This window comes from Neovison vison, chromosome 7 (genome assembly GCF_020171115.1).
Source record: "Neovison vison isolate M4711 chromosome 7, ASM_NN_V1, whole genome shotgun sequence".
NCBI classification, from domain to species: Eukaryota; Metazoa; Chordata; class Mammalia; order Carnivora; family Mustelidae; genus Neogale; species Neogale vison.
In genome coordinates, this window is record NC_058097.1 from 94,313,949 (window position 1) to 94,337,584 (window position 23,636).

At 37.8% G+C, this 23,636-nt stretch overlaps 1 protein-coding gene across 2 annotated transcripts in view; it reads left to right on the plus strand.

Moving 5' to 3' along the window:
- Positions 1–23,636, plus strand: part of RDX (radixin) — a 75,924-nt gene that overhangs the window by 36,823 nt on the left and 15,465 nt on the right. Inside the window, exons 10-13 of one of the 2 annotated variants that reach the window (XM_044257683.1) lie at positions 599–759; positions 1,658–1,750; positions 6,015–6,257; positions 8,349–10,929. In XM_044257683.1, the coding sequence (XP_044113618.1) occupies positions 599–759; positions 1,658–1,750; positions 6,015–6,257; positions 8,349–8,513 (662 nt within the window). In that variant the 3' untranslated portion in view covers positions 8,514–10,929. Of the gene's footprint in view, positions 1–598; positions 760–1,657; positions 1,751–6,014; positions 6,258–8,348; positions 10,930–23,636 lie in introns of those variants that run through there. The other variant, XM_044257684.1, reaches the window with a different exon arrangement.

The following is a 23,636-nucleotide window of genomic DNA, read 5'->3' on the forward strand; positions in this document are numbered from 1 at the left end:
CGTTATATGTAAGTTTTAAAGTGTACTGTTTTATAGTTTTGAAACAGATGACAAGTTCTGTAGGTCAAAACTTTGGAGATCAGGGCGCCTGGGTGGCTCAGTGGGTTAAGCCACTGCCTTCGGCTCAGGTCATGATCTCGGGGTCCTGGGATCGAGTCCCACATTGGGCTCTCTGCTCAGCAGGGAGCCTGCTTCCTCCTCTCTCTCTCTCTGCCTGCCTTTCTCTGCCTACTTGTGATCTCTGTCTGTCAAATAAATAAAAAAAATCTTTAAAAAAAAAAAAAACAAAAACAAAACAGACAAACAAAAAAAAAAACAAAAAAAAACTTTGGAGATCATATTTTTTAAAACTAAAGATGACTTCCAGCCTTATGATGTGAGTTAAATTACAAAGTATTTTCATTTCTTCAAGTTTTTTAATTATGTAGTACTTAAAAATATTTTTTAGGCTTTTGCCAAGTTAAAAACAAAGTATATGTTCATTTGCAGGTGTGCTAATTTTAAGATCGATCCTTCGTTAACCATTTTGGCTTCTTCTTTTGATAATGAGAATAATTGGAATTAACCTTTGTTGGGGGGGTGTACATATATTTGACAGAACTAGAAGAACAGACTCGAAAAGCTCTGGAACTGGACCAGGAACGAAAACGAGCAAAGGAAGAAGCAGAAAGACTTGAAAAGGAGCGTCGAGCTGCTGAAGAAGCCAAGTCCGCTATTGCAAAACAAGCTGCCGACCAGATGAAGAATCAGGAACAGTTGGTCAGGAACCTGTCTTGGATCTATCTCAGAGAGAAAGAAAAATTTAGACAAAAGGATGAAGCAAAGCTTGTAAAACTAAGTATATTAGATCTTCTGGAAAGTAAACCAAAGATACAAGTAACCTAATCACAAAGTGTGGAACTAAACCTAAAAATTTTATTTCTGCATGAAAAAAAGAACCCAAAAAACCTAAAGATAAAACAATGAGATGTCAATAGAGTCTATTGCTAACAAAAGATTTCTGATTCACTTAAACTTTGCATAAGCCATTAGTGTGTTTTACTTTAGATAAATTGACAGTATGTTCTGATAACTTCTTAAAAGATAATTACAGGACGTAATTTATTGGGTGTTTGTTTGTGTAGTGGACTGCAGATATTGAGTAGGCATGACATTTAAAAGATCCTGGAATTAAATATTGGTTCAAACATTTACTTGATAAGTGTCCTTGGGTCTTTCTGAGCCCCAGATCCTTCCCTTTGAAAAAAGGAATAAAGACACCAAATAGGATTGTTGGGGAATCTAATGAGCTTATTTGGCAGCATACTCTTTAAGTTATAAAGCATTATATAAAATGCAGTTTTTTTCTTTTGCGGAGTTTAGCAAGTACTTTATTGATCAGAGTTAAAATGTGCAATTCAGGTGCTGTTTTTTAAGTTCCTGCTACTGAAACGGGAAGAACTGCTTATCCATAAAATAATAAAACTGCTTTCACGGTCTTCTTACTAGTGGATTAGACCTACTATAAATAAGATGCTTATGATCTTAAATACTAACTTTTTTAAAAATGAAAGACTAAGAGAATCATAGAAAGTCTAAGCATATACATTAAAACTTTAAAGACAGAATATTTTTGAGAAAAAATTTTTATTATTGGTAATTATGTTCTTTATTTTAGGCAGCAGAACTTGCTGAATTCACTGCCAAGATTGCACTGCTGGAAGAAGCCAAGAAGAAAAAGGAAGAGGAAGCTACTGAGTGGCAACACAAGGTGATCATTTGTTTTCTGCTCAGTATCATTTATTAAATATCTATTTTTGTACCCAGCAGTCTGCCGAGTTTGTAGAGGTATATAAGATACTGTCACAATTTAGAGGGAAAAGATACATGTGTGTATGAATGTGTGTGTATTGTCATAATTACTAATCTGTTGATGCAAGCTAAGAACTGAAGAGGTGATTAATTTCTGTGGGAATGAAGCAGGTGTTGGGGGAGACTCTTGTAAGTTTTAAGTGGGATCTTAAATAATAAAGTCAGTTTGGGGGTAGAAAACATTGCGAGTGGTTAGAGACTACAAAGGTCGTCATTCCAGACAGGGAACTGATGGGTATAAGACGTTTGGAAGTACATGGCAGACTTGAAGGACAACCAGTAAGTAAGCAAAGCTTTAGGGTATAGGTTCAGGAATCTTGAGAGATGTGGCTGGGGAGTTACAGAGGAAATAAAGCTGTGAAGGGCTTTAAATAAATTGCAAGATGATAGAGAGTATCTGTAGACATTGGGCTTTTAAGATTTTGAAATAGGATTGTAGTATGATCAAGTATGGCTGTATAAAAATAACTTAGAGTAGAGGATGGATGGGTCTAATGGGTAGGCTTACCGAAGAATGAAGAGGAGCAGGGATCACTGAGAAACATCTTGTGGTAGACTCAGCAGGGCATGGCAACCAAATAATGGATATGAAGAAGTCGAATTAGAGGGATGCAATGAAGATGATACATATTGAGTTTTTAAAAAAGATTTTATTTATTTGTTAGAATGTGAGCGAAAGAGGGAGCACAAGTCTGGAGGGAGGGCAAAAGGGGAGGGACAAGCAGACTCCCTGCTGCGCAGGGAGCCCAGCACAGGACTCGACCCCAGGACCTTGGGATCTTGACTTGAACCGAAGGCCAATGCTTAACCAACCTAGGACGCACCTAGGCGTCCCATAGGAAGATTTCTAATGTAAGTTTCTTAGTAGATGAAGCCACTGCTGTCTAAAATAGTACACAAGTGAAAAATCAGAGTTTAATTCAAACTTTAAATGTTAACTCTTCAATGCAACTAAAATAATTTTTATCACCCGAAGGTGTATAGTTTTATGACTTTTTTGCAGTGAATGTGAATACAGTTTTCTTTGCCTCTTAAATTTTCTTTGTAGCAATTTAAATTTCATAGGGAAATTTTAATAGTGAGAATTATGTATAAGTGTATATATATAACTCTCAAAGCAATAGAACTTGGTTAACCCATTGGACCACTTTCTTTATTAGAATTTCTGAGACACATAAACTTTTTTAGAAGTAATACCAGGGAGGCAAATCCTGTGAATTATAGAAATGAGGAAGTGACACGAGAAAAATCACATTCCCACAAGCCAGGATCACTGTTTTAACACCTTAGTGCAGATCCTTTTAGGATCTTTTCCTGTTTGCATGTGTATATACATACACACTTATGTGTTCAGAATGAGGTTATACTGTACATATGCTCCCATTTTAGTCAACTTTTCATCTCATCTGTATTAGACTATATTCATTAAATTTTAAAATTCAGATATAATTGATGTATAACCTATTAATTTCAGGTATATGACTTTGTTGTTTGATACTTGTATATATTGTGAAATGAGTTAACACCCATCACAAGAAAATTTTTTTCTTGTCATGAAAACTTTTAAGATTTACTCTCTTAGCAACTTGCAACTTTCAAATATACAATACAGTATTATTAACTGGAGTCTCCATGCTATTTGTATATTACATCCCCATGACTTACTTACCTTATAGCTGGGAGTCTGTACTTTTTTTTTTTTTTTTAATAAGATTTTATTTATTTGAGAGAGAGCAAGCATGATTTGGGGGGTGGGGCAGAGGGAGAGGGAGAAAATCTCTAGCAGACTCCCCATTAAGCACAGAGCCTGATGTGGGGCTTGATGCCAAGACCCAGAGATCATGACTTGAACCAAAGTCAGATGCTTAACTGACTGAGCCACCCAGGCACCTTGGGAGTTGGTATTTTTTAAACACTTCTCCCATTTGCTCAATTCTCCACCCTCCCTGCCTCCTCTCACTTCTGGTAACCAGGACTTTGTTCTCTGTATCCATGAGCTCTGTTTGATTTTTTTACATTTACATATAATTGAGATCATATGGTATTTGTCTTTGATTTATTTCACTTTGCATAGTGGCCTCAAGTTCCATCAGTTCAGACACAGATAGCTAGATTTTCTTTTTTATGGCTAAATAGTATTCACGTGTGTGTATACAGCACTTTTCTTTACCTATTCATCCGTCATTGGATCCTTAGGTTGCTTCATATCTTGGCTGTTATAAGTAAGGCTGCAGTGAACATGACAGTATATATCTTTTTGAGTTAGGGTTTTCACTTGATCTTAGCCAAAAGGCTGAGAAGCGATTTGAGTTAGGGTTTTCATGGTGGGGGATAACTACTTAGAAGGGAAATTGTTAGATCATAATGGTATTTCCATTTTTAATTTTTCAAGAACCTCTGTAGCGTTTGGCATAATGGCTGCACGAATTTACGTACTCAGTAATGGTGCACACAGGTTCCCTTTCCTGCATATGTTCGACAACACTTGGTATTTCTTATCTTTTTGATAATAGCAATTTTGAGTGGTGTGAGGTGGTAGCTCATTATGGTTTATATTTGCATTTCTGTGTTGATTAGTGATGTTGAGCACCTGCTTCATGTACCTGTTGGCCATCTGTATGTCTTGTATGGAAAAAGACCCATTCAGATCCCCTTGCCATTTTTTAGTCAGATTGTTTTTTAACTGTTAAGTTGTATGAGTTCCTTATAATTTGGGTATATGATTTGTAAATATTTTCTCCCATTCAGCAGGTTGACTTTTCATTTTCTTTTTCATGGTTTCCTTTGCTGTGCAGAAGCTTTTCAGTTTAATGTAGTCCCACTTGCATATTTTTGCTTTTTAACTTTACTTTTGGTGTCAGATCTAACAAATCATTACCAAGACCAATGTCAAGGAGCTTGTTCTGTGTTTTCTTTTAGGAGATTTACGGTTTTAGGTCTTATATTCTAATCTGATTATTTAGGGTTGATAATTTTGTATGGTGTAAGATAGTGGTCTAGTGTCATTGCCCCCATTGCATATTCTTGGCTGCTTCATTATAAATTAATTATGTTTGTGTGGGTTTATTCCTGGGCAGACTGCATTCAAAATTGATCCAGAATCTTTTATAGTTGATTTGCCAGGCCAGGGTCCAAATTAGAACTTTGCATTGTGTGTGCTTGCTTGGAGGACAGGCCTTTTTATGATACTGAGTTATTGGAAGGACCTGCAGATTGTCCCTTCTTTTTTGTCTAGTTGTTTCCTCATGGTGTTATTCAGCTTGTCCTTGTATCAGTATTTCCTGTAAATTGGAAAATAGACCTTAAAACTTGAAGGATTCAAGTTAAGAAGTTTTTGGCTATGATACCTCTTAGGTGAGACCACCATATAATTTATCATCCAAATTAGAATGTATTTTAGAGTGAAAGGTATTATTATTAATAATTATACAATGACAACAGTGTAAAGCCAGACTTTTTTAGACAGAACAACACTGTATACCACCCAAACAGTTGGAATGTTGGATACTTCCTATTGCATCATCTCAGAAGAACACTTAGTATCTGGTTAACCTACCATAAGTGATTTTAACTGATCACTGGATTAGAGTAATGGTGGTCTGATTCCTCCATTTACGGTGACTTGCTTCCCCTTGTGGCTAAAATGTGATCTCTTGGGATGCCTGGGTGGCTCAGTTGGTTGGACGACTGCCTTCGGCTCAGGGCGTGATCCTGGAGTCCCGGGATCGAGTCCCACATCAGGCTCCCAGCTCCATGGGGAGTCTGCTTCGCTCTCTGACCTTCTCCTCGCTCATGCTCTCTCTCTCAAATAAATAAATAAAATCTTTTAAAAAATAAATAAATAAATAAAATGTGATCTCTTAGACATGGCATTCTTTGGCGTTTTACTAATACCATTTCTCATCAACCATTTGTATAACAGGTTTTGCAACATTTGATCATTCTTGCCAGTATTAACAATTTTAATAGGTTTTGCAAAGCGATGTAATTTAATTCTGTCACTCCTCCTTGCTGGCATTCTCTATAAAAACAGAGCTTTCATCAGTAAGGCTTATTTTCATTACCCTGAAATATATTTTCTTTTAGGAAGGAAGGATAACTTGATTCTTTTAATTACCAATTTTCAAAAGGAAGTTGCTGATAAGCTTATTTTTAATGTTCAGGCTTTTGCAGCCCAGGAAGATTTGGAAAAGACCAAAGAAGAACTAAAAACTGTGATGTCTGCCCCTCCCCCACCTCCACCACCACCAGTCGTTCCTCCCACAGAAAACGAGCATGATGAGCATGATGAGAATAACGCGGAGGCTAGTGCTGAGTTATCAAATGATGGAGTGATGAACCATCGCAGTGAAGAGGAACGTGTAACAGAAACTCAAAAAAATGAGCGTGTTAAGAAGCAACTCCAGGTATTTAAAATTTGCAGTTGTATGCACATTTATAATAATGGGTAGCATTTCCCCCGTTTATTGAGATAAACTTATTAAATGGGAACATTTTATTTTTTTAAAGTTTTATATATATATTTTTTTATCATGTTCAATTAGCCAACTTATCTCATTAGTTTTTGATACAGTGTTCAGTGATTCATTAGTTGCTTATAACACCCAGTGCTCATCACCACACAGCCCCTTAATACCCATCACCCAGTTACCCCATCCCTCTCCCCACTCCCTTCTGTAACCTTCAGTTTGTTTCTTGGAGTCCAGAATCTCTCATGGTTGTCTCCCTCTCTGATTTCTTCCCATTCAGTTTTCCTTCCCTTCCCCTGTGGCCCTCCGCACTATTTATGTTACTATTTATATTCCTTATGTTCCACATAGGAGTGAATCCATATAAGTGACTTTCTCTGACTTACTTCACTCAGCATAATCCCCTCCAGTTCCATCCATGTTGATGCCAGTGATGGGTATTCATCCTTTCTGATGGCTGAGTAATACTCCATTGTATATATGGACCACATCATCTTTATCCATTCATCTTTTGAGGGGCATCTCGGCTCTTTCCGCGATTTGACTGTTGTGGACATTGCTGCTATGAACATTGGGGTGCATTTGCCCTTTTTTTTCATTACATTTGTATCTTTGGGGTAAATACCCAGGAGTGCAATTGCTGCATCATAGGGTAGCTCTATTTTTAACATCTTGGGGACCCTCCACACTGTTTTCCAGAGTAGCTGTTCCAGCTTGCATTCCCACCAACAGTGTAAGAGGGCTCCCGTTTCTCCATTCCCTTGCCAACATTTGTCATTTCCTGTGTTGTTAATTTTAGCTTTTCTGACTGATATAAGGTGGTATCTCATCATGGTTTTGATTTGTATTTCCTGATGGCCAGTGATGTTGAACATTTTTTTATGTGCTTGTTGCCCATTTGTATGTCTTCTTTGGAGAAGTGTCTCTTCATGTCTTCTGCACATTTATCGACCGGTTATTTGTTTTTTGGGTGTTGAGTTTGGGAAGTTCTTTACAGAAGAACATTTGTTTTTGTTTTTGTTTTTTTTAAGTCTTTACCACTAGCTGGCCTTGTGGTTGGTTTGTGAGTGGTTGGCCTGTAGTTACCTTGTTTTATTTTTTCCATTGTAGCAAATGTTTGTTAGCCTTGGGTAATTAACCCTTAACTGGTAAGTTATTCTTTAATTACAGCTTGACTCAACGTTAAAAGGTAGGAAGTATTTTAATGCTGTCCTTTTTTAAGATTTTATTTATTTATTTGATAGAGAGAGATCACAAGCAGGCAGAGAGAGAGGGGAAACAGTCTCCCTGCTGAGCAGAGAGCCCAATGCGGGGCTCATTCCGAGGACTCTGAGATCATGACCTGAGCTGAAGGCAGGGAACCAACCACTGGCGCCCCTTAATGCTAATTTTAAAAGACAAATAAATTTAGTTTTTAACCAGTGAAGTTGGCATTAAAAACATATAATAGACTACCTGTATGACATTACATAATCTGAATTATTTGTTCACATTTTATAATGGCAAAAGATCAGTTTATTAAAAGCACATAATTAAACAAAAATAGGAAATTTTAACTTTATTAGACCTTTTTTCCATATAAGTGCTCTAATTTTTTAATTGGTGAAATCTTTAAATAGTAATAAGAAGTGATCGGAGAGTTTGAATAAAGACAGACTTTGGAGAAAGTTTCTTTGACGGCATAGATTTCAGATCTTAAAATAGCATTCTGTAATATTTCCATTGAACTCTTTTTTTGTAAGTTATTTCAAGTATTGTATGAGAAAGTTAAGGAAATGTAGACTAGTACACAAAGTCATCATGGTTGATGAGTGGAGAAATGAAATGCAAGGAGGGTACTCTTCCCTCACCTCTACCTGTGCTGTGACTACAAGCAAAACAGAGTTTTGCTTTAAAGATGTGACAAGGGGAATTTGACTATGGGAAAATGTAAGATTTGTGATTTGTGTATTTTTGTCTTTAAAACTTTCTCATAATCTTTCTAAAACCTACCAAAAAAAAAAAGTCATTTTTCTTTCTTACCTATAGGCACTAAGTTCAGAATTGGCCCAAGCTAGGGATGAAACCAAGAAAACACAAAATGATGTTCTTCACGCTGAGAATGTTAAAGCCGGCCGCGATAAGTACAAGACTCTGCGGCAGATTCGACAAGGCAACACCAAGCAGCGGATTGATGAGTTTGAAGCCATGTGAGAGCTGTTATTTTGCATACGTGTTCTTCATAAGCTGAACCACCAACAGAGAAAAGCAGGCCTTTGCAGATGTGATGGAACGCATCCCACCTTGCCAAAGCACTTACACCAATTGACTGTGGTGGCTAGAGACATACTTGAGGGGAGCTTTTCAGCATTAAGGCAGTGTAATGTCATGCTTGATTTTCTTCCTTTTGGCCCAGGGAGTGGAGGACAGCGTTCCATCTCCTCCTGTCACATTCTCAGTTTCCATTATTTTTTTTTTCTGTTGGAGATTAACACTAAGGATCATGTCTGACAAATATGTATGCGTGATTTCAGCACTTTGTACAGTTCAAAGGATGATGGTGACTTTATGAGTGGCTAGCTGGAGCGCCCTGTTTTCTTTTGCCCCTTCCATATTTTGCCTGTGTGTATTTCCACATTCTGTCTCACTCATATTTCCCCAGCGTGCCCTTCTCCTTGCTGTGCCGATAGCCATCATTCTGCCATCATACAGGTCATCGGCATGGCTAAAATGAAGGTAGGCAACAGGGTAGACAGTCTTTGATGATTGTGTAGAAGACAGCTATGAAACATGAAAAGGATTAGAATGTTTAATAGTGTAGGATGCAGCTGATGGTTAATGTTTTAAGTCCCAGTTATATTATTGGATATTTGATATTTGCCTACTTAATTCCAGTCATCTTCGACAGCCGAATTGATTGGTGTTTCATCTCCTTTCATCTTTTGGTTTTCTTTGCTTACTGTTCACAAAGGTGTAGATAGCAGGTATTAGTTCCCTGGGAGAATTTGTTGATGAAGCACTGCCTGCAAATAGTAATTGTCTCTGAAAGATTAAGAAGTCTGTTCTTTCATACACTGATTTAGACAAACAGGTGTTTAATTAAAAAAAAATCATTTGTTGGTAACTTATTGTAATCATAAAAACCACAAAAACCAACCCTGGACCTTTCTGGAAGGGCAGCACATGAAAACATCAGTTCCAAGGAGGGGACAGTAATACTACCTCACTCCTACACCTGTGGTGATTCTTTGTTCCAACCCAGTGGAGTGTGTAAGCTCTGTGTTCTAAAATACATACCAGTACTTTCAATCATGCAAGGAGTATTTCTGAGATTTCCTTCAGAATATCTTAGAGTGCTAAATTTTTAACTGCCTCTGTTGAGCTAAATTGCAGGACCAGCTCTCTTGGAGGGATGTTGTATGTCCAAGGAAGAGAGAGAGAGTGAATGAGTGTTTGTGTGTGTATGTGTGTGTGTGTGTGTGAGAGAGAGAGAGAGAGAGAGAGAGATTTGCCCTTGTAGCATCTGAATGTCTGTACCTTCATTTCTTGATATAATTGTTACATAATCATATCAGCAGATTTGGTTTCTAAATCATTGTGCTTATTTTTTTCATTCTCTAGCTAAAAATACATAAATTTGGTTTGTTAATCCTACTTTAGAAATTATAATTTTAGGTTATATTGAGTTCAGTTATGTCTTAAGAAATCTTTCCAGTTGAAAGATGTTCTAATATTTACATGTTCTGGTATTTTCTTTATTGTAAAACATCTAGACTTGGAGATGAGGAAAGCCTTGTTTTCTCTGTGTGGTTCAGCTACTTTTCATTTGGTATTATGCACTCAAATTTACATTTATCTATTAAAATTGCCATTTTGTTAAGCATTTTTCATGCACAGTAGATTCAAGTTGTGTCTGAAAATATCTCTTGTGCTTTTTTGATTTTGCTGACTATAAAAGGATTAATCTGGGCAGACGTGAAAAGGAAAGGCTTTGCTTAATATATTTTTTTTGGACTTTGTAGGACAAAAGATAACTGGTTAATAACCTTGAAGTGACTGTTGTATGGTAGTTGTGCACATGCTTCAAAACACTGCAGAAGAAAATATTTCTCCTTGCAGCACATTAGAGGAATAGACGGTGAACTCTGCTCTTCATGCTTTAAAGCATAAGTGTTCACTGTTCCAAAGCATCAGGGCCATTGCCATAATAAGTGGAAACTTGGACTTCCATTGGATTTTTATTAATTTTCTACATTTTGAATTGTGTGTGCTACCATTGCTACATCAGTTTGATATCAGTGTTGGAAAACTACCAGTTATATTTGCTGTTTATAATCTATTTGTAGATTAGGATTAAAATGGATTTAATCCATTTTTAAAGCTGTGTGAATTTTTCTAAACAGGAACAACTATTTGCAATATGGTTTTCATAGTGATTAAACCAGTTATAACTCTTATTAGCAGTTGAGAGCACATGTTCATATAGCAATGTAAGATATATTAATGAGTATTTGGTAAATTCCAATAGACTTTTACCATTAGCATAATTTTGTGTTGTACAATTAAGTTACAATTACATCTATAATTTTGGATAACATTCATTGGTTAACAATAAAGTGACAAAAGCTCATGGCTTCAAGGTCCACTGTTGTTATTTAACATGGATTTTTTTTTATATTTCTCAAAATTAGATTCTCTGTAAGACCCATGAATCATCACATCCTAAAAGTGAGAAATGGATAGGGAAAAATTGCAAAATCCTCACAGATTTATCTTCCACCAAATTATACCTCTTTTGGTATGGAAGTAATAGTGATTGTTAATTTTGTGAAAAATTAAATTGTTAACTCTCTTGATAACAGAAATCATTTAGAATTTCCAGTCATTGCTTTAATTGTATATTGTTTATAGTTTATTTTTCCTAAAGAAGATATAGTTTCATTGTCATTGATTAATCTTGCTATTAAAATACAAGTGTTTTTTAAAGAACTATATACCAAGTGCATTTATTTAAATACATATTTGTATTTTTAAGTGACATTACAGCACAGTTACCATAAATCTAGAAGGTTATTGTCTTTAAAAGCTTCTTCCTGATTTTTAACATAAAGATTATTCTTCTTAAGTCATAAATCTGTTCTAAAAGGAAAAGCTGGGAGTCTGCTCAGTTTATAGTAAACTGAACTGTTAACTGTCACTTGATTATTTTTTTTCTCAAAGTCAGATAGTGATTTCTTTATTCCAATCTTTTCAGAAAAGAAAGGGGAATTTTATAGGATTGCTTTTTATCTACAGTTTTCCTTTAAGAACTACAATTACCACTTACAAAGTTGTCTTAGACTATATTAGAACTCTCATTCCTAGTGATTATTAGAGAAGAATTTCAGTATTAGTGTTAGGATTAAAAATAAAAAATGTCCCTAGTTTTCTGTCTCAATTTTTATTACTTTGTTGATTAGTGACATTTGTAGAAATGAAAGTGAAAATTTTTTAGATTCAGAAACATCCCATTCTATGTATGCATGAGAAAAACAATAGGTTTTTTTTTTTTTAAATCTAAAGCTGTAAACTGTTAAGTTTTAAGTTTAAGGAGTTCTAGCCTTTATCATTAATTTGCTGAACTGATTAATAAACCAAAATTTAGATATCCTTAAGAAGGATAAGGGAAATCTTTTTAATAGGGAGCTAGCTATACTCGTAGATCCCTTTCTCTTTTTTTTTTTTTTTTTGGACCCCTTCCTCTTTTAAGTTTTTTAGATGAGCAGAACTCAAGCATTTTCTTTTTCTGCACTTCATTTTTGTAATTAGAAGATAATCTATCAAATACACTATTGTGGTTTCTTATGTAAAAGGGCAACATTCTAGTACATTTCAAAAGTTCAGTGGATTCTGCAGATGTTCCGATAACTTCATAAAATGTCAAGGCAATCCTCACATTCAACATTGGTGGTGAGGAGACCTTGGCTCATATAGTATTTCACATATTAAAGTATTTCCCATATTCCACATATTAAAGCTTATCACATTCTCATCCTTGACTTTTCTTTTTTTAAGAAAAAATCTTAACTCCCATTTTTTCCTACTGGACCTACCTCTTAATACATCCATCTTTCAAGATTTTAAGAGCTGCCATTTTCCTTCCAGAAAGATCCTGACTCCTTGCTTTGTTGCCTCAGTATTTTGACTTCCCTTAAACTCTGTGATACAAAAAAAAAACAAAACACCAAAACTCTGTGATACAAGAGTTACCTGATTTCAGATTACATATATTGCTTTAGGAGTTGGAGTAGCCATCATTTAACGACAGAATTTTAAGGTAAAAAGTTATGACTGAGATAATTACACAATGGCACATCTTTTAAATTCAGGTTTATGTTTGGCTCTGGAGTTTTCCAGATCCTAATTTAAAGACCTTAATTTACCTGTTATATTTTTATATGCTATACTCTACATATGGCAGCAAGATTAGAATGATGATGATTCTGTTTTGGACTGTCTTACAATGTGAAAGTTTCCATTCTAATTTCTCTTACCTCTTAGATCATTTGCATTAATCTGATAAATACTAGATTTCTCTTAAGATGGCAGCATCACTTTGTTGATTCATGTTGTTTGTATGCCCAGATTCCTCCGTGCTTATATGAAGTCAGTTGCTTCCATCCATGTAATTTATTATTTTTATTACTTGGTTTCAGTTGTTCACTTTTATTTAATGATCATTTTAAAAAATTAAGATTCACCTTGATATTTATGCATGTCATTTAGTTTACTCCTAAAAGTAGTTATACTGGTTTTCAGTACTGTTGACTGAATCTAAAGAGCTAATGTCTGTCTTCCTACTGATAATACGGCATCAGAATCTCTGAAATTTAGGTGATGGTCCTTGGAAAAATTCCTTTTGATAAAATGTGGATTCATTATGTGGAATTCTTTGTTGTGTTACAGCATATGCTATGATAACCCTTTTAATTTTTTTTTTCAGGTTAAAATGTCTTAACTTATGTGTTAGACCTAGAAATGCACGTGTATTTTAGACTTAGAAGGCAATACCTCCTCCCTCCCTTTCTTTTAGTTTAAACTGAAAAGTCTCTGTAATTCAAGTCTAGCATTGGAATCCTGTATTATCACTCCATTTATGTCATTGTTTACTTTAAAATTTTAGCTGTTTTGGATAAAAGATACAGTTGTATGATGAAAGAAACTATAGCATAAAGAAGGTCAGTAGAAGAAATTAATGAATAAGGGTGAGAATAAGAATGCAGAGTCGAGTTTTTCAAGTTTGCTTATTCTCTGATAAATTACTTAATTTTTATTGCATCAGTCGAATTTTAAACACTGTATTTAAAGCTTTTTTTTTTTTTTTAATTTGAGAGAGAGAGACCACAAGTAGGCAGAGAGGCAGGCAGAGAGAGAGAGAGAGAGAGGAAAGCAGGCTCCCTGCTGAGCAGAGAGCCTGACGCAGGACTCGATCCCAGGACCCTGAGATCATGACCCGAGCCGAAGGCAGCCGCTCAACCCACTGAGCCACCCAGGTGCCCTAAACACTGTATTTAAAGATATCTTTTAAAAAGTGCCTAATTGCAAAAGGTTTTCTATCTTTGTAGTAAAACTCGTTTTATATCCTACTGACACACCAGTCAAGCATAGTAATTCTTAATATTTGTGTTAAATGTTAGAAGTTTCATGGAGTCAGTTTTCAGTTGAATCTTTATTTTTTTAGTTGTTAAAATATATAAAACATAAAATTTACTATTTTAGCTGTTTTCAAGTATGTAATGTTCAGTGACATTAACTACATTCATGTTGTACAGCTGTCGTCAGCTGTTCATCTCCAGAACTTTTCTCATCATGCCAAATAGAATCTGTACCAAACACTCATTCCATCCCTCCATCTTCCTAGTCCCTGGTTACTGCCACTTTCATACTTTCTGTCCTCTGAAAGTGACTGCTTTAGTTACTCACGTTTGTCCTTTTGTGTCTGACGTCCTTCACTTAGCATAATGTTTTCAAGGTTAATCTATGTTATATGTATCAGAATTTCACTCTTTCCGAAGGCTGGTTAATATCCCAGTGTGTGTGTGTGTGTGTGTGTGTGTGTGTGTGTATATTACATATATATATATATATATATGTATGCCACGTTTTTAAAAAAATCTATCAGTGGACATTTAGATTGTGTCCACATTTGACTTGTGAACAGTGCTACTGTGTACATTGGTACACAAATATCTGTTCTAGCCCCTGTTTTCAGTTCTTTGGGGGTACATATTCAGAAGTAGAATTGCTGAATCATGATCATCTTATATTTAATTTTTTGAGGAATTGCCATGTTATCTGTGCAGCCACTGCTCCATTTTACAGTCCCATCAGCAAATGCATAAGGATTCAGCTTCTCCACATCCTTACCAACAACTGTTATTTTTTGTTTTTTGTTTTGTTTTGGAGAATGGCTATCCTAATGGGTGAAGTGGTATCTCATTGCAGTTTTGATCATTTCTCTTTGATGCAGTTCTCTGATACTGAACATCTTTTCATGTGCTTATTCACCAGATATATACTTTCTTTATGGAAGCGTTTATTCATGTTTTGTCTACTTTAAAATTGAGGGGGTTTTTTGGTTTGGGTTTTTTTTTTTTTTTGGTGTTCATGAGTCATAGGAGTTCTTATGTATTCTGGATTTTAATCCCTTGTCAGATAATATGAGTTGTAAATAATTCCTTGCCAGATAGAGGAGTTGCAAGTATTCTCTCCCATTCTTTAGGTTGTCTTTTCACATTTTTGATAGTGTTTTCTTTGTTGCACAAAAGCATGTAATTTTAATGAAGTCAACGTATGTTTTCTTTTGTTGTGCATGTTTTTTAAGGAGAAAAACATTTTTTGACTAAAGTGTTCCTGAAAAGATGTAAAGCAGAGAATGATTTTCTACAGTGGTTAGAGTCTATAAAGAGTAGGCTGTCTTGACTGGGGTAGGAAATGTGATTTCACTGTGCACAGACAGCAGGATGGTAAGGTCAGGGTGGGCTAGGCCAGGAGTTTATGCAGCCTTGACTCCTGTACTGAGGTGGTTTAGTTTGATTTGAAGACATCTAGTGCTTTTTGGGAACACAGTTACTAAGGGAACAATAACTAAACTTTGCTCCAGAGGAGAATTCGTGCTGCTGAGTAAGAAAAAATACTAGAGCGTGTGGATATGTAAGGAAAGCTTAGTAAAGAACTTCATATCCAGTAATTAGCCTGAAGAAAGGCTGTGGTCATGGTAAAGAATTGTATTACTGCCTTCTGAGAATTTAAAGGAAATATCTAGATGTAATTTACTCTCATATTTGCTATGTGTAGTTAATATTTTTTCTTCTGCTTATTTCCACATGATCTCTTTGGGGACAGTTGAGACCTCTGTTTTCATTCTTTTATCTGTGACCTTTTGGAGAGTTTCTTCAGTGGCATAAAAAGAAAATCAGAATTGAAAGACGTTCAGGAACAAATGGATTGGATTCTGAGTGCTAATACCAGGTCTTACACTCTCCCAGTTTTGTTTTGTTTTTTAAGATTTACTTATTATTTTATAGAGACAGTGCGGTGGTTGGGGGTGCAGAGGGAAAGGGAGAGTCTTAAGCAGACTCTGTGCTGGGCTCAATCCCATAATCCCGTGTGATCACCACCTGAAGCAAAACCAAGAGTCAGACGCTTAACTTACTGGGCCACCCAGGTGCCCCTGTACTCCAATTTTTATTAGCAGTTACAGAGTTCTGAAGTTGATGGTTCAGCATATTTCTCTGGAATCTGATTCAGACACTTTGATGTAATGCCTGACCAAGGTTAATATCCATGTATTTTGAATCACTAATACTTGTTTATAGTTGAAAACTCTTAATGCAGGTGCACCTGGGTAATTCAGACAGTTAATCGTCTGCCTTTGGCTCAGGTCTTGATCTCAAGAGTCCTGGGATCGAGCCCAATGGATTGAGCCCTACACTGGGCTCCCTGCTCAGCGGGGAGTCTTCTCCCTCTCCCTCTGCTTCTCCTCTGGCTCATTCTCTCTCTCTCTGTCTTACTCTCTCTCAAATAAATAAAGTCTTTAAAAAAAAAAAAAGGAAAACTATTAACACAGAGTGTTTACAGCAATCGTTGCATCAGTGTCGTTTCTGCTTCCCATTGGTCCTGATGATGTAGTGACTGGAAGAAAGGATTTTTTTAAGTAGGTTTTAAGGAGTTAGAAAAATAGTTCTTTCAGATCATTATGAAAGGGGTCAAATTACTTACCAAACAACTCAGATTGTCTGTTGATTATTTCAGAATATACGTATGAAATTATTCACAGGCTGTGACAGCTTTGAACAACTTACTTTGGAAGTTTCTGTAGGTTTTTTTAAAAGTTGAGATTTTACCCACCCCCCTTTATTTTCTATGCTTTTATTTGCCCAAGAGAGAAAGAGAGCACAAGCAGGGGGGAGTGGCAAGCAGAGGGAGAAACAGACTCCCCACTGATTCAGGAGCAGGGAGCCTGATTGGGGACACGATCCCAGGACCCTGGGATCATGACCAAAGCTGAGGGCCGACATTTAACCAACTGAGCTACCCAAGCACTCTAAAAGCTGAGGTTTTAAAAGTTAAGATTTGATTATGCTTCATCTGTGTGGCTTTTGCTAGAGGTAGGATTTGATTCATCTGTTTATGCCCAAATAATACATTAAGGTTTTTCTTACTTTTTGTTTTCCCCAGATAATTCCTAATATACTTTACTAATTAATTTTTAGGCCATAAAAGTTTTTGAACATAAGGAAGTACAGTCTTTTGGTAATCTAAGTTGCAAGTGGATGGTTTTCTTTTCCACTAACTTTAAGATACAATACTTTACCATTGTAGCTTGAATGTAGAATGTTACAACTTTTTAATTTGTGTTTTATTTTATTTATTTATTTAATTTATTTATTTAAAAGATTTTATTTATTCATTTATTTTACAGAGAGAGACAGCGAGAGAGGAAACACAGCAGGGGGAGTGGGAGAGGGGGAAACAGGTCTCCCGAGGAGCAGGGAGCCTGATGCGGGGCTTGATCCCAAGACCCTGGGACCATGACCTGAGCCGAAGGCACATGCTTAACCAACTGAGCCACCCAGGTGCCCCTTAATTTGTGTTTTAGAAGTACTTTCGGGGACACCTGGGTGGCTCAGTTGGTTAAGCGGCTGCCTTCCGGCTCAGGTCATGGTCCTGGTGTCCTGGAATCGAGTTCCACATGGGGCTCCTTGCTCAGCGGGGAGCCTGCTTCTGTCTCTGCTGCCACTTTGCCTGCCTGTGCTCGCTCGCTCTCTCTGACAAATAAATAAATAAAATCTTTGAAAAAGAAGATAAATAAAAGTACTTTCAGAACACATAAAATATTTCAGTGTATGTAAAAGGAAATAATTCAAAGGTCTGTTTACTTTCTAAATAGTATTTGCAAATGTGGTATCAAACATTGTTTTTAATAAACCATAGAATGAGAACCCAGAACCTAATCATCTGTATACTTTATAGTCTAGTATTATATGCTGGGCCACATTATATTATATATATCAGCTTATAGTATAAGCTGATGCTTTAAGGATGTTTATAAAGAAGTTGGGAGACATAGACTGTATTAGAGGCTCTGCATCAAAGTGTATAGAAAATGTATTCATTGGAAAAGTAGTTTTGCATCTTTAGGGGGAATACTGACGTTAACATTTTTGGGGTGTTCTCAAGCATTAGAACTGGAAGTGAATGTTTCTTCTCGATTACTGGTCTGAAACTTTCAGGTAAGAAAATGTTCTCTACCACCTTTTATTTTTGAGCCATTGTGCTTTAGGCTTTAGACATGAGAAATTTTTTTTTTTTTTTAAAGATTTTATTTATTTATTTGACAGAGAGAGATCACAAGTAGGCAGAAGGCAGGCATAGAGAGAGAGAGAGAGGAGGAAGCAGGCTCCCTGCTGAGTAGAGAGCCCGATGCGGGACTCGATCCCAGGACCCTGAGATCATGACCTGAGCCGAAGGCAGCGGCTTAATCCACTGAGCCACCCAGGCGCCCTAGACATGAGAAATTTAAAAGGCTTTCAGTTCAGTGGTGTTACGAAGGGAATGCTGCGTGGGGAGACAAGGAGACATGGCTTTTTTCCATAAAGTGATAAGACTATTACATATGTACTTGCACATTTATTCTGCCAGGGATTTGCAGAGCAATTGCTGTTTGTGCAAAGCACAGTTAGGGGTTGGCTGCGGCCCTTTGACTCTGTTGTCGAAATGGTAGTCAAGTCATGGAATTGAGCCATGGACCCAAACTGAGATGTAGAAAGTCAAGTAGTAAATAGCAGAAGTAAAGGTGCAATAAAATGTTGGAAAGTTAGTTGGGAGTTAAGTTAGAGGTTGCTTACTAGGTGCTAATTAGCAAATAAGAAGCATGATACTGACTTGAGTGATCTGGCCGGGAAGTGTTTTCTTCATTTATAAAATGACAGCGGCTTGGGGAGCAGTGAAGTTTATAAATTCATCACTAGGCAGGCTAGCTAATATTTTAGATTTGTTAACTTGGTTCTCTGCCACTGAGGAGTTGCATATTACTTAATATCCAACGTAAATGTGTCTGATTTTCTTAACAGTTTATTTAATATAAGCCATCTTATTAATAATGGTTTATATTAGGATAGCCAGTATTGATACATAATTTAATATTAATGAACGTTTTCATTCTATTGGTTTTAACTTGCTATTAAGTTTAGCAGTTTTTAAGTAAATATTGGGATGTATATTCCCTCAGCAGTACAGGTAGGGTTTTCTTCTGAAACCCTTGTTAATTGTGTTGAGTTTTATAAATTTATAATGACAATGGCTTATAACAAAGCATGAGAAAACGGGTTTTTTAAAAAAGATTTTATTTATTTATTTGAGAGAGTATGAGGAGGGGAGGATCCGAGAGAGAAGCCGACCCCCCGCTGAGCAGGGAGCCCAACGCAGGACCCGGTCCCGGGACTCCAGGACCATGATCTGAGCCAAAGGCAGCTGCTCAACCAACTGAGCCACACAGGTGCCCCCAGAAAACAGGTATTTCAAGATTTTTTGGTAATTTTTCTTTGGAGACTTTAAACACTAATGTGGCCCAGTTATCGTCAATTCCTTCCTATTCTATTAAAAAACAACAAAAAAACCCTTTTCACCATGCTTATAGAAAATTGTTTAAAAAAAAAACCAAAAAACTAGAGGGTGCTGGGTGGCTCAGTTGGTTAAGCGACTGCCTCTGGCTCAGGTCATGATCCCGGAGTCCCAGGATCTAGTCCCTCATCAGGCTCCCAGTTCAGTGGGGAGTCTGCTTCTCCCTCTGACCCTCCCCCATCTCATGTGCGCTCTCTCTCTCTCTCTCTCTCAAATAAATAAAATGTTAAAAAAAAAAAAAAAACTAGGACAGCAGGTATTAAATTACAAGTGTTCTTAGGAAAACTGTGTTTTTCACTGGCTTCCAGTGTTAGCTTATTATGTGTTGAAGTTGCCGAATGCTAAGAGTACTCTGCACTTTAGGTGCTGTTTAGCTACTGTGGCTAAAGCCTTATTTTAAAATGTTGAATCACTAGAATTTTTAAGAAATAAGCGCTCTCTGAAACATGGAACAAGTCAATAGCTAGACTAGGACAGCACTCAAAAAAGCTTGCTTTCTCCATCTGCTGATCTCCAGCTCCTCCCAGAGATCACTGTTGTTTCCACCCGTGCCTCCTTTTGGAGCTGACCTGTATCCAAGCGTGTATGTCCTACGGACTTACTGTGGCTCATGTTCACCCGAGCCTTCTGGACGCATGGTTGTGCACTTCTCACTGCACAGTGTGTTTTGGAAATCATCACCTATTGTCCAAAACTCCTGTAGCATTTCATTGTACAGCTGCTGCATCACTGCTGGGAAACATGCTTGTTTTTACCAACCCTTTGCTGTGGTAAACAATACTGTCACGTATTCTTGCACAAATACTGTTTGTGTTTTATTCCAAGAAATTGTGTTACAGTCTAGGGCATGAGGTAAGTCGACACAATATCTTTTGTGTATTTTAGGTATTCCAAATTATATGAGATTATGTTTTATTTAAATGTGGGTGTACTTTTGACATTTAACAAATTTAAATAGTAATATGTGCTTATGGAAGCACCTTTAATAGGAAAATAGACATTTCTCCTCTCCCTTAATTGAATTTCTGTGTATTAGGTTTACTTCAAAGGTAGGTGACCCAGCTATAATGGTTTTAACATTTCGCTTTTGGGGGCCCAGGTGAGAAAGATCTGCCAATAACTAAAACTTCTCTGACTTCTTCAAATTCTGTAGTCAGAAAATGTTACTTAAAAAACAGTCAGTAGGGTAGGGTTTTCTAAATGTATGTTGGTGGCTTTTTGGTTCTTGATTTCCTTTGATTGTCACCATATCCTCAGGGGTTTGAGTCTGCTTTTGCCTATTTCTGTTAAATGTTTTAACATTTAAATGACAAGCTCAGGTCATCGTAAAACACTTAGTGATCTAAGGTACTTTACCAGGACACCAAACAATAATAGAAAAAGTATTACAGGCAATTTGATTCTGTGAGGTTTTTTTTTTTTTTTTTTCCCAGTTTTAAGAACGTAGGTCAATTTAGTGGTTTTTTGAACCTGTTCAAAAACACTTCTAAGCTAGTGTTTGTGCATCTTCTCTTTTTTTTTTTTTTTAAAGACTTTATTTATTTATTTGACAGAGAGAAATCACAAGTAGATGGAGAGGCAGGCAGAGAGAGAGAGAGAGGGAAGCAGGCTCCCTGCTGAGCAGAGAGCCCGATGCGGGACTCGATCCCAGGACCCTGAGATCATGACCTGAGCCGAAGGCAGCGGCTTAACACACTGAGCCACCCAGGCGCCCTGTGCATCTTCTCTTAATTCAGTGTGCTAATGTGGTCTTTCTGAAGTTAAGAAAATGTACTTTGATTTCAGAACTTTCTTTTTAGATCAAATATTGCTCTTGTGCCTTTAAACTTTGACCTAGTTCTTAAATGATTTTCTTGGGCCACAAATAATTGGGAGTGGGTCATGTAGCCTAGATGTTCAGAAGTGCTAATGATATTTCATGTTAATGAGATAGAAGAAACCTTGACCTTCATGGCTTGTGGTCTCCCTTTCTTCCCCTTTTTCCAGGAGACTCACAGTGAATTCTAGGCTGATTTCTCAGGAAGGCCCAGAAGTCCATAGTGGTCACCATTTTCCATGGCTCTTCCTGCTGCACTCTGCTTGCTCCTGCCTCTTGTCCTTTTCCCAGTTAGTGGAGGGCAAGTCCATTCTTTCAGTGAATCAGGCCCAAACCTTGACCGTATCTATTACTCTTCTTTTTTTTTTTTCATACCTGCATCCAACCCAACCACAAACCTGTTGGCCCAATCTTCAAAGTGCATAATGTGTCCAGAATATGACCATTCCGTGCATCCTCCCCAGCTGGCCCCCGATTCCTACTCTCCAGGGTTGTGTGGGTTGTTACTAGAGCCTTCTGATGGGTTTTCTTGATTCCTATCTTGCTAGTCTACAGTTTCTTTTTAAGACAGCAGCCTTAAAAGTTAAGTCAGATTCTACCACTTCTGCTCAAAATTCTCGGGGCTTTCCATCTCAGAGTAAAAGCCGTAATCTCAGTGGCATCCAGAGCCCAAGATCCGGTCCCTTGTTGCTTTTGGACCTCATTGATTTCCTCTCCTCATAAATGGAAGTCTACTGGCTGCCTTCTTAATCTTTAAACTACCTCAGGGCTCTTACTACCTTAGCTTGATATGCCTTCCCCCCGCCCCAGATATTTATTTAATTTACTTCCAGGTGATCTCCAGGATTTTGCTTAAGTGTCCCCTCACTGTGGCCTTCCCTTACCACTTTATTTAAAATTGCACCTTTCTCAGTATTTCCTACACACGTCTTTCTCTATAGCACTTACCATCTAGCGTACTATATGTTTATGTTTGTATGTGGATCTTGCTCAGCTTATATGGGGTTACATCTGATAAGCCTATTGTAAGTTGAAAATACCCTAAGTGGAAAATGCATTTAATACACCTAACTTGCCCAACATCCTAGCTTTCCTGGGCTGACCTCAGACAGGCTCAGAACTCTTACAGGAGCCTGCAGTCGGGCAAAATCATGTACCACAAAGCCTACGTGGTAGTCCAGTGTTGACTCGTGTAATTGGCTGAAGGCTACAAGAGGCAGAGACAGAATAGTTGGGTACAGAACGGTCGTCAGTGTATGGGTTGGTGACCTTGTGGATGGTGTGGCTGACCGGGAGGTGTGGTGCCGCGCACCACTAGCCTACAGAGCTCACGTTTTGAAGTACGGTTTCTGCTGAATGTGTAGCATTTTCACATCACTGAAATGTCTGCAGCATTTATTGCCAGCCTTCTCCCCCAGAACTTGAGCTCCCCGAAGGCAGGCATGTGGTGCAGCCCTCCGGCCTCCGGGCCCAGAGCCATGACTGGCACGGGCCGTGCTCTGTGTTGCTGCTGAGTGAACAGGGCACAGTGTGGATGCTCTGGAGGAAAGGCCCTCATCCTGCCGGAGGGCTCTGGGCGAGAGACGATCCCTGAGCCACGTCGTTAAGAATCGGGTGATTCCTAATCAGGGGGACAAAGACAGGAAGACTCTCCGGACAGCAGGAACTCCCTACACAAATACACGAAGGCACAACAGGAATGATTGTGGTGGGATTGTTCGTTTACGGTCGAGAAGCACGAAGTTCGAGATTCGGAAAGTGGTGTCGGGCAACCTAGAAAATCATGGGAAGCAGTCACGTCTGTGTCCCTGACGTTTCTTTTTGGACAGCTGCAGTTTGGAATGCGGACGGAATGTCCAGTGAAATCTGCCAAGGTAGAGTGTAAGGAGAGAGACCGCGTTTCGTACAGAACCTTGATGAGAGTAAGGCATTCGAGCACTGCCGAAGCAGGAAGGGGGGGATGGCCCCCCGGAGAGCGCCACACAGCCCCTCCACGACAGCAATGCGGGTGGCTGCTGGCGTCCTAGGGAAAAACATCTGTCGCAGCATTTCAAGTGGACACTGGTTTTCCAACAGGAAAGTAATTGAGAAGAGGACTTGCCCTGCAATTAGAAGTGTTTTCTTTTTTCACTTACCAGTACAGTGTCTTCTGGAACTTATTCCCACAAACTTCTGCATATGTAGGAAAATGCTCTTCCTGGCAGCGTCCTCCGTCACCTCCAGACATCTGACGCGGACACCGATGAGGACCCCACCCGGCACCCTGCCCAAGTCCATGAGATGATGTCTGGCAAATGAACGTCTGTCTCCAGGTCTACCTTCTGGGGATGCTCCGCGTGGCACTTGAATGACTGAAC